This window comes from Hemibagrus wyckioides, linkage group LG03, assembly GCF_019097595.1.
Source record: "Hemibagrus wyckioides isolate EC202008001 linkage group LG03, SWU_Hwy_1.0, whole genome shotgun sequence".
NCBI classification, from domain to species: domain Eukaryota; kingdom Metazoa; phylum Chordata; class Actinopteri; order Siluriformes; family Bagridae; genus Hemibagrus; species Hemibagrus wyckioides.
The window spans coordinates 33,489,731-33,501,810 of NC_080712.1; the positions used below are offsets into that span (position 1 = coordinate 33,489,731).

Consider the following 12,080-nt stretch of genomic DNA (forward strand, 5'->3'; position numbering starts at 1 on the left):
AGGAAAAGGAATAAGGACAGAAAAAAAGACAAGGATAAAATATAAAAATATGAAATATAAAATACGAATTATACGAAAAATACGAAATATGAAATATAAAAACAAGTTCACAGTAGGTAAAAATAAAATAGAATAAAAACAGAATAAAATATAATAAACATAAATAAAGTAAGGCAGGGTATATATATATATATATATATATATATATATATATATATATATATATATATATATATATATATACCCTGCCTTACTTTATTTATGTTTATTTATGTATATATTATATATATATATATATATATATATATATATATATATATATATATATTTCAGAATCAGAATAAGTTTTATTGCCAGTTACAGCAAAGAGTCACAAGGAGCACTTTACAGTACTAGTAATTTGTCTTGGTGTCAGGTGTGAACATATCCACAGGTAAATAATTTAAATAAACACTGTATAAAGTGACTTGTATGAAAATTAGTGCAATAGAAAAATCTAAAAAGTGAAAGTGACTGTAACATACATACAGATGTGAGGCAAACTGTATCGGAGTAAACGATCCCCCGCAGCGACCTCTAGCGGACAAACACAGCAAACAGATAAGGTTTGAAATAAACCGAGAGAAATTTAAAGCGACGTATCTGCTCTTCTTCAACAAACTGATCAGGAAATACAAGGGTACTAAGAGTACCTCCTCCTGTCACAGCACAGGTACAGAGAGTGTGTGTGTGAAAGTCTGGATCTGATACAAATTAGATCTTGATACACATCAATATTTTATTAACGTGTTTATTTCACAGTTCGAGTAACAAAGAAAAAATGTTTAGTGCCCCTCTAAAAATACCACCCCCCCTATACCACCCGATACCCCCCTCCCCTCAGATCACACTGTTCCTTTACTCTTTACACCTTTATTCTTCATACTGACACTCCCACTCTCTTATTTATTTATTTATTTATTTATAACCCACTATCCCTATTATTCTTGCTATCGGTGCACAGTTTATGTTTATCTGTTTATAAGCTCATCATCATCATCATCTCACTGTGATTTTATGGAACAGACACGTTCTCTCTCTCTCTCTCTCTCTCTCTCTCTCTCTCTCTCTGTGTGTGTCTCTGTCTGTCTGTCTGTCTCTCTCTCTCTCTCTCTCTCTGTGTGTGTGTCTCTGTCTGTCTGTCTGTCTCTCTCTCTCTCTCTCTCTCTCTCTCTCTCTCTTAAATCCACATATAATATTCCAAGAACAAATCAATTAAAGGCATCATGAATATATCACCAATAATAATAATGATAATAATAATAAATAAAAATACTTTTTGGATGAAATGAACAGTCTGCAGCAGGTTTAACAGTCTAACACTATTTTTAACCTATTTATTTTCCATTTTGACTCAATCGTGTGTTATAAAAAATAAATACTGTTTACTGTTTGTTTGTTTGTTTGTTTTTGAGAAGGAACGAGTTTCTCATTTCCTGTTTCTTTTTATATGTGTCTTTTAAGAATATATATCCATATATAAATAGATAAATAAATAAATAAAAAGTCGGTTCCCAGAGCGCGCTCCCAAGGAAGGCGAAGCGAGTGAGCGCGCTCACGTGCTGCTGCTGAAAGTGCTTGCGGATAACGCGCATGCGCAGAAGACGCCTCTGTGACGGCTGCGGGACCCGAACACTTCACTATTTTGCGCTCTCTCGTCCTGCCTCTCTCTCTCTCTCTCTCTCTCTCTCTCTCTCTCTCTCTCTCTCTCTCTCTCTCTCTCTCTCTCTCTCTCTCTGAAAAGTCCCGGGATGATGATGGAGCTGGAGCAGGAGGAAGGTCTCGGGAAGGAACCCAAGCGGACTGAGATGAAGGTAAAACATTTCATTTGTCATTATTATTATTATTATTTTTCTCGTGATGAATTAAAACAGAACGTCTTTTCTTTTTTTTCTTATACACAACCCCGGTTTAGGAGATTATAGCAATCTTTCCCTTTCACTCAGCTCTTTTTCCGCACACCTGATGCTCGATCTGAAACTTGTTCTTGATCAGAATTAAAGAAAGCCCCTGGCACGTGAGAGCCGGCGATCCCCTGCGGACAGATCAGGACACGATGTGAGAGGCTGACAGTGATGTGAAAAAGCTCTCTGTTTGGCTTTAGGAGAGAGAGGAATCGATATCCATTAGCTGTGTTTGGTTTGTTGTGGTTTGAGTTTTTACAATGCAATCAGACACCGAGGAGGAGCACAGGAGGAGGAACACACACCATCACACACAGCCGAGTGACACAACGAGCTCCTCAAAGTTCACCCCCCCCCCACACACACACAGGTAAAGTTTAGTGTTGTTGTTGTTGTTGTTCTGCTCCACGCTGCAATCAGATACTGAAGCAAAGCAAAAATAGAAAGAGCTGAGGATCAGGATCAGGATCAGGATCAGATGAATGCAACATGACACTCAACTTCACCTCAGAGATTCTTACCAGCAGATACACACGAGTACTGCGCTGATGATAATAATAATAATAATAATAAACAGTTAAAGTTTCTGAACTTTCCAGGACAGTTCATATTTCATGCAGAAAGTTTAATAAAGTATAATTAATGATGTTTACAGTCTGAGCTGCTTTACCAACCTCTTCCTCGTCTCTCTTCCTCATCTCTTCTTCATCTTTCTTCTTTCTCTCTTTATTCTTCATCTCTCTTCTTCGCCTCTCTTTATCTTTCTTCTTCATCTCTTTTCTCCATCTCTTTCTTCCTCATCTCTCTTCTCCATCTCTTTCTTCCTCATCTCTCTTTCTTCCTCGTCTCTCTTCTTTATCTTTCTACTTCGACTCGCTTCTTCATCTCTCTTCCTCATCTTCTCTTCATCACTCTTCTTTATCTCTCTTCCTTGTCTCTCTTCCTTGTTTCTCTTCTTTATCTCTCTTCATCTTTCTTCCTCAGTCTCTCTTCTTCATTTCTCTTCTTCATCTCTCCTCCTCAGTCTCTCTTCCTCATCTCTCTTCATCTCCTACAGTCTCTCTTCTTCATTTCTCTTCATCTCTCTTCCTCATCTCTCTTCATCTCCTACAGTCTCTCTTCTTCATTTCTCTTCATCTCTCTTCCTCATCTCTCTTCTTCATATTTCTTCCTCGTCTCTCTTCCTCATCTCTCTTTCTCGTCTCTTTTTAGTCTCTGTTCTGCCTCAGTCTCATTTGGTGTCTTTGTGTTTTTGTGTCTCAGGTGATGGAGTCGTAGCTACGGCTATCCTTCTGCCCCGCCCCATTTTTTCCATCCCATCATGGTGTACGGGGAGATCCTGCACCGCCGCGGCCCGGACGAGAATTTCCTCAACCTGAATGTGGGCGGCTTCAAGCAGAAAGTGTCTCGCTTGGTCCTCCAGCGCTTCCCACACACCCGTCTCGCCCTCCTGCTCCTCTGCAGCTCCGAGGCGGCCATACTGGAGCTGTGCGACGACTACAGCGCGACGGAGCACGAGTTCTACTTCGACCGCAACCCGCGATTCTTCCCCTATGTGCTGAACTTTTACCACACAGGTAAAATCCACCTGATGGAGGAGCTGTGTGTGTTCAGCTTCAGCCAGGAGCTCGAATACTGGGGGATCAAGGAGCTTCATCTGGACTCCTGCTGCAGCAACAAGTTCCACGAGCAGAAAGAAGGTGAAAAGGAGCATGACTGGGACCGGAACGAGGAAGATCCGCTTCAGGACAGCTTTGATTCCTCCATGGAAGAGCTCTCTGAGCTGGAGAAGGACGTGGAGAAGTTTGAAGGCACCTGGTGCTCTGAGAAACGTAAGCAGCTGTGGCTGAGGCTGGAGAACCCGGGACATTCTCTCACGGCTAAGATGCTAGCGGTGGTTTCTCTGAGCGTGGTTCTGATCAGCATCGTGGCCATGTGTGTTCACAGCATGCCCGAGTTCCAACAGGTGGATGCTAACGAGCGGGCAGTGGAGGACCCAGTTCTAGCCGCCTTCGAGACCTTTTGCGTGCTCTGGTTCACCTTCGAGTTTGTGGTGCGCTTAGCAGTGGCGCCGTGTCTCCGTAAATTCATTAGCAATGCTCTGAACATCATCGACTTTGTCTCCGTGGTACCGTTTTATGCCACACTAGCATTGGAAAAAGCAGATGCTGAGGAAAGTGAGGAGCTGGAGAACGTAGGGAAGGTGGTGCAGATTCTGAGGCTCATGCGTGTCTTCAGGATACTGAAGTTAGCACGCCACTCGGTGGGACTCCGGTCTCTCGGCGCGACTTTGCGTCACAGCTACCACGAGGTGGGGCTGCTCGTCCTCTTCCTCTCTGTCGGGATCTCCATCTTCTCCGTGCTGGTCTACTTCGCCGAGAGGGAGGAGCACGAGTCGGAGCTCCAGACAATTCCCATCGGATGGTGGTGGGCCACGATTAGCATGACCACGGTGGGATATGGAGACACCTACCCCGTCACGCTGCCTGGAAAGCTCATCGGGACACTGTGCATTGTCTGTGGCCTCCTGGTGGTGGCGCTGCCCGTCACCGTCATCTTCAACAAGTTCTCCAAGTATTATGAGAGACAGAAAGCTCTGGTGGAGGCGGATCAGTATGGAAGCAACTTAAAAGTTCCCATTCCGGGGATTCCTATTTTCAGCATGAACGATCTTTATGCTAATGGTAACGCTATTAACTCCATCCTGGACAGTTTGTCCACCAGAAGCAGCACAGGAAGTGACAGAGATGATAAGGACAATCAGGACAGTGAGGCTGAATCTCCTGCTGCTTCATGACTGTCCTTTTTTTTATGAATTCTTAGTGGTTAGAAATGAGAAGCAACATGCTAGTTATCATTATTACCCTGCGTTCACACTAGCCACAGATGTTTCCTACAAAACAGTGAAATGCTAATTGTTCCTGAGTCAACTAACTTTATTTATTCAGCATTAAGTCAACCCCTTTGCAGCAGAACTAATCTCTGAGTAAATGTGGGCGGAGCTAGCGTAAAATACTGGGAATTTAACAGCACAAATAATACATTAGCAAAATTAGTCAAGCTAGCATTAGCTATCAGTGACATTAAGGTTACACAAATATATTGTGACTCTACAACCAGCTTCTCCGACACACGTACATTCTAGCTAGCGTCTTCACCCTGCGAGATTACGTTCTACAGCTACAACATTTAACCATTTTGGCTCCAAATCCAAGCTAAAAAAATATCAAAGCTTAGTTAGCTGTCTTCACTGAGGCTAAATAAAAAGCGTCAAAATGTGCCTTGTGTTTATCGGAAATGTTTTCCAGGCATATAGCTTAATAAAATCAGGAGATTTATGGACTGCTATGACATGTAGCCTGTCAGTGAACCCAGGACCTTAGCCAGCACGCTAGTTCATTTCATGATAAACATTATGTTGACAAATGTAGAAGCTGTGTCCCAAATCACATACTTCCTCACTGTTACACTCTGGTGAATAAAAAAAGTGAGACACTCACGGATTTGCATACGTACAGGAAGATGGGCGGAGCTACCAGACATTTTCTAGATAGCTGACATCACTCTGGTGATTGAGAAGTCTTAGAAACGTCTCTGTCTTTTGTGTTTGACGTCGTTTTACCATCGACTGGGAAATAGCTTCGTTGAAACCGCCAGTGTTCCGTTTGAGACGATTTGACGCTGCTATTGTTTTTATGCTGGATGCTAGGGTACATGTAGTGCACAGTATTAGTGTGCAGTGCCTCATTTGGGATGCAGCTTTAGCTTGTTAGCTCATCTCCTGCTTACCAGTTGTGAAGAATACCTATCTGAGTCCAGGGTGAACTGAAACATTATCATCTCCTCCATGTCGAGTCTTCCAGAATCATGTGACTCCACCCCTTCTCTCGAGGCAAGTCTCCATTCCCAGGGCAATGAGTTCCTGGAGATCTGAACTCGTTGCCTGATATATTTTTAGAAGATCCAGAAGGTCAGAAAGCCAGACATGTCCACCAGAGCAACCGGGCACCACTTCAGAGGCTTGTGATGTGAACGCAGGGTTTTACACACACTGGATTGTCACACATGCACACACACACACCACACACCACACACACTCACACTCTGTAGTGAGGGAACGTGTGGTGAAACATTTATATTTTCTGCTTTAGTTCTCAGGGCGAGAAAGTTGTCTTCCTGTCTGTCAGCATGACGTCCGATCTGTCTGATTCGAACGTTTCCTGATGTTCTCATCCTTCCAGACGTGTGGAAACAGAAACATACAAACTCTCCTGGTTGGAAGTCTGGATGGAACGATTGAGTGAGTGCATGCGTATTCCAGACGATGAGGAGAACGAGGTGATGGATTCACGGGTTTGATGGAAGCAAAAAAAAGCTGCTTAAATCATGACCTTGACCTTTGAACTTTTCCGTCTATGCAAAAACCAGTGGAGTACAAATGAACCTCTGATATGTGCTGATATAATACGAGTCCAGGACAACATGGTGGAAATAAAAACGTTTATTTCTATCAAACGTGAGTGTTCTGTTCCGGCTGGGGTCTTCCTGTGGGCAGGGTCTGATATTCAAATTTATAATATTCTAATGAGATCACATGATCCAGAGATTTATCAGAACTTGGCGGAGCTTAAGTCATCAGCTAATCCTACGACTTGTGACATCACCACTAGCTTTTCTTTCTATTCTTTCCTTGAGAAAACAGTCAAACACCAGTATACATGAGCAATATTAGCTAAGCTAGCAACATAGCTAAGTAATGCTAACCGTTAAATTGCATATTTGTCCCAGAGAAAAGAAAAGCTTGTGCTGATCGGTTAAAAGACCGTACACTTTTGTTTAAACGTTCATTTTTGTCAGGAAGATGTCTGAGTTGTAATGAAATCTGTTTTTATTATGTTCTCTAGCTAGCTTAAGTGGTGGATATAGCATTAGCCTGGTGCTAGCACCGCAACCACGGCAACCAGCAGTAAGCTCAAGACAGGACACACCCACAAACAACCGTCTGTTTCAGCAGAATGAATCAGTGTAAAATCGTATGTCTCTTATATCCATGTTCATTTCTCTCTGCATGTCTGATGTATTTTTCAGGACCACCTGAGATTTGTTTCCATATGTTGGTGTATTTCCTGTTGAAACAGGAAGTCTGAGTGACAGGTTTAAAGATGAGGTAGTGTTACAGGTAGGCCACGCCCCCACCGAATCTAAACCATCTTCAAAGTAAAAAATATGGTCAGTAGTGAACTTTATAAAGAATCAAGGTCTTGGGGGTGAAGCAAGGAAGAAAAAAATCCGCATGATAGCCATAACAGTCAGAAAAGTTTGTTTACTAATGACAAATGACATGAGGGAAAGTTCTGGAGCGAACGTTAATTAGGCAAATTGGGTATTTTAATTTGGGCTATAAAAAATAAATCAGTTTACTGAGGCTGTTTTGTCGAGAGCAAACATCAGACGGATTACAAACGACGACCCGCGATGTGATTATGGCTTCAAACACGACTCCAGGAGGAGAAACACGAGACGTCCAACATTAAGCTAATGCACTCAGGCCTGATTTCATTCCCTTCCCCTGAGAGCTACAGAGGTACGGAGGGATGGGATTTTATAGAGGGATGGGGTGATAGAGGGATGGAGAAATGGAGTGATGGAGGGATAGAGGTAAGGAGGGATGGAGTAATAGAGGGATGGAGGGACGGACTTATAGAGGAATGGAGGGATAGAGGGATGCAAGGACGGAGTGATAGAGGGATAGAGTGATGGAGTGATAGAGGGATGGAGGGACGGAGTGATAGAGGGATTGAGTGATGGAGGGATGGGTGACAAAGTGATGGAGGGACGGGTGATTAGTGGATGAAGATGAGTCCTAAACTGCCATCAGACTGTAGACGGAGGCACGCTGACAGACACGTGGCTTCAAACCCGATGGATATTTGTACTTCAATGTGGAAGTCAGACGTCTGTTTGGGTTCTGCTGCAGTGAGTGGAGGGTCACGTTAGTCCTGTTTAACAAACACACACAGTTTACTGTTTTAACTCTGATTCATTGGTTCATTTTAGAGAAACCTCTCTGTTTCTGTGTGTGTGTGTGTGTGAGGTTCCTCGTAAGCATTCTTCCTGCTCTCCTCCCTTCTCTCCCTCTGTCCACTCATCTTTTCCCGCAGAGATCGATTTTGCGTCGTGCTCTGGCGTTAAAGATGCTGAGGCACACACACACACACGCACACACACTCGCCTTAATAAAATAGACAAACAAATTACAGCAGGAACACTATTTCAGGCCAGAGCCGAGGTGAACCTGAAGCTAAAAGATAAAGACGCCTCGTAGTTCACTGAAACCTGGCTAATATCAGCCACTTGATTAATTACAAAATAATTAGCTTTTAAATGATACAAACGAAAATCAATAAGTTTAACGTCATACCAACAAGTCAACAATCAACACGTTTTACGCTAGAATTAGCATGCTTTATACGGTAGAAAGGAAGGTTTACGCCATAAACAACGAGTATTAGTGTAGCTTATACACCGTAAACAGAGAAAATGTAGGTTTAGCATGTTGTATGCTGTGGGAAATAGTGGGAAATAGCCTAGTTTACACTGTGAATACTGAGAATTCACTTGAAAAATGAATCATTAGCATATTTTACCGCTTGAACAGGGATAATTAGCATGGTTTACATGTAAACTGAAAAGAATCCTTCACTTCACATCACATTAAAATGCGAAGAGCGAAAAGGTTAGCTTGTTAAAATGCAAACTAGCACGCTTTACAGGAGAATTACACAGTAAGGACAAAATATTAGCGTGTTCTACGCAGCAGTGATGCTTAGCATATTTCAATCACAGAAAGACAGAAAGGATTAGAGTGCTTTAGCATATGAAACAGGAACGTTAGCATATTTTACAGCATAACCATGGAGAATTAGGATTATGTGCAAGGATTATTAGTTTCTTTTGCACTGTGAAAGTGAGGCTTTGCATGTTCTACGCAGCCAAGTAAGCAGAGTTAGCATGGCTAATGCAGTGAATATTAGCTTAGTTCAGATTTTTTTTTTTAATGAATGAAGATGCTAATCAACTCCACTGTTATATCAGATCTAAAACAGTAGTAGTGTTCGTGTTTCTGGAACGGATATTGCTTTTGTCCTTCTCTCGATCTTTCTCACACACATACACACAGTCTCATCGTGTCAATCCCATCTCACACGTGGGAAATTGGCTAGCGTCTCCTGTCGCTAGCTGAGAATGGAGTGTCGAAGATGTGACAGGAGTCACAAGCAGATAAATGCAGAAGTTTGTATTGTTTCTGCTTTTTTTTTCTTTTTTTAAAGTTTCTGTTTTCCTCAAAACTTTAACTGCATTTTAGCAAAACTGCGAAGTGTTAAAGCTGACATAATGCTAGCTGTTCATTAGGCTGAAATAGAGACAAAGACTTTTAGAAGCAAAACTCCTTAAAAAGCTAGCATAAATTGAGGTTCTTGTACAGGCTCTCTTTCCAGTTAACCTTCAGGTTATTACCTCAAAAAACTTTTTTTTTTGAGGTGAAGTTCATCAGTTTGGAGGTGAATGTCGATTTGATTTAAGCAAAATACTTTAAAAAAAAAAAAAACTTTTACGAGGAAGGAATAATAATCCGTGAGCGAGTGTGTTGGGTTTGACGAGGTGTGAAAGTGACGCTAAGCTTCATCACCACTAGAGTCAAAAGAACATCGCTTAGAGAGCAGCTTGTTTACAATCCTGTCCCTGACGTAGCTTTCCATCAGGATTTGTGATGAGTTAGCTCTGTAAATATCAAGCAGATAGCGTGTTGATGAATGAACGCTGTGGCCCAGAGGCGTTAGCGTGCTTTATACAATCACAAATGATACTTCAGTACGAGGTGAAAACATTCCAACGTTGTACTACATCATCTGGAAGAGCATCGTTTACACTTACACAGTTTACATGAAGGAAATGTGTGTTAGCATTTATTCTACACGAAGATGAATGTGAGAATGAACAGCTAGAATTAGCATGTTTTCTGAGGTAGAAATAAATGATACCATGTTCTACACCATGAACAGCTAGAATTAGCATGTTTTCTAATGTAAACAAGGACGATATACCATGTTTTACATCTGGAACATCTAGAATTAGCATGTATTTTGAGGTTTAAAAAAAAGGATCATAGCATGTTTTACACAATGATCAGCCAGAATTAGCATGTTTTTTGAGGTAAAAATGGACGATACCATGTTTTACACCATGAGCAGCTAGAATTAGCATGTTTTCTGAGGTAGACACGGATGATATATTACGTTTTACATCATGATCAGCTTGAATTAGCATGTTTTCTGAGGAAAAAAGGATGGCATAGCATGTTTTACATCATGAACAGCTATAATTAACATGTTTGCTGTGATAAAAAAAAAAGGATGATGGCAGGTTTTACACCATGAACAGCTAGAATTAGCATGTTTTCTGAGGTAAACAAGGATGATATAGCATGTTTTACAGCATGAACAGCTAGAATTAGCATGTTTTCTGAGGTAAAAATGATCATACCATGCTTAACATCATGATCAGCTAGAATTAGCATGTTTGCTGAGATAAAAGGGAGGATTTAACACGTTTTATTGCATAAAGAGACATGAATTAGCATGTTTTACAATATAAAAGGACAACGTGAACAAAGCACAAACAGGGAAAGCTAGCTTGCCTTACAAGGACACAAAGAGGATTAGTTTCACACAGAGAAAATGTGAATTAGCACATAGCTTTACTGTGTGGAAAGAGACGACTAGCACATGCTCCGGAGGAAAACTAATTAATTAAGATGTTGTACTGTCACGTTAACACCCTGGTGAAGAAGGCCCGGCAGCGTCTTTATCATCTCAGACGCCTGAAGGACTTTAAACTGCCCTCAAAGGTGCTAAAGACATTCTACACCTGCACCATTGAGAGCATCCTGACAGGAAGTATCCCAGCCTGGTTTGGGAACAGCACCAAACAGGACAGGCAAGCTCTCCAGAGGGTGGTGCGATCAGCCGAGCATACCATCCGCACCGAGCTTCCTGACCTGGACACCATATACAGCAAGCGGTGCTGGACCAAAGCCAGGAAGATTATGAAGGACATCAGCCATCCCAACAATGGACTCTTCTCTCTGTTGAGGTCAGGGAAATGTTTCCGTTCCTTGAAGGCGAACACAGAGAGAATGAGGAGGAACTTCTTCCCGAAGGCCATTCGGGCCCTCAACCAGTACACCTAGGATCTGGACTTTCTGGACTTACCCCCACATGGCATGACATTCTACCTCACCTGATTGTTGCACATGCAAAAATTGCACTACTTTGTACACACAATAACACTCTCACTGTACATCTTTGTGTGCACACTGCACCGTCACTTTACTCCCTGTTCAACTGGACATTTATATTTGCCTTATATATACATCTACATAAATTTATATATTTACACTATATTGCCAAAAGTATTCGTTCACCCATCCAAATAATCAGAATCAGGTGTTCCAATCACTTCCATGGCCACAGGTGTATAAAATCAAGCACCTAGGCATGCAGACTGTTTTTACAAACATTTGTGAAAGAATGGGTCGCTCTCAGGAGCTCAGTGAATTCCAGCGTGGAACTGTGATAGGATGCCACCTGTGCAACAAATCCAGTCGTGAAATTTCCTCGCTCCTAAATATTCCACAGTCAACTGTCAGCTGTATTATAAGAACGTGGAAGTGTTTGGGAACGACAGCAACTCAGCCACGAAGTGGTAGGCCACGTAAACTGACGGAGCGGGGTCAGCGGATGCTGAGGCGCATAGTGCGAAGAGATCGCCAACTTTCTGCAGAGTCAATCGCTACAGACCTCCAAACTTCATGTGGCCTTCAGATTAGCTCAAGAACAGTGCGCAGAGAGCTTCATGGAATGGGTTTCCATGGCCGAGCAGCTGCATCCGAGCCATACATCACCAAGTGCAATGCAAAGTGTCGGATGCAGTGGTGTAAAGCACGCCGCCACTGGACTCTAGAGCAGTGGAGACGCGTTCTCTGGAGTGACGAATCGCGCTTCTCCATCTGGCAATCTGATGGACGAGTCTGGGTTTGGCGGTTGCCAGGAGAACGGTACTTGTCTGACTGCATTG

General features: G+C 42.3%; 1 protein-coding gene across 1 annotated transcript; it reads left to right on the forward strand.

The window, feature by feature from the left end:
- The first annotated feature begins 1,715 nt into the window (after positions 1 to 1,715).
- Positions 1,716 to 6,425, forward strand: kcns3a (potassium voltage-gated channel, delayed-rectifier, subfamily S, member 3a). Its single transcript, XM_058380734.1, has 2 exons — positions 1,716 to 1,853; positions 3,207 to 6,425. The coding sequence occupies exon 2, from the start codon at positions 3,265 to 3,267 to the stop codon at positions 4,738 to 4,740; it is 1,476 nt and encodes a 491-aa protein (XP_058236717.1). The 5' UTR covers positions 1,716 to 1,853; positions 3,207 to 3,264; the 3' UTR covers positions 4,741 to 6,425.
- The last annotated feature ends 5,655 nt before the right edge of the window (positions 6,426 to 12,080 follow it).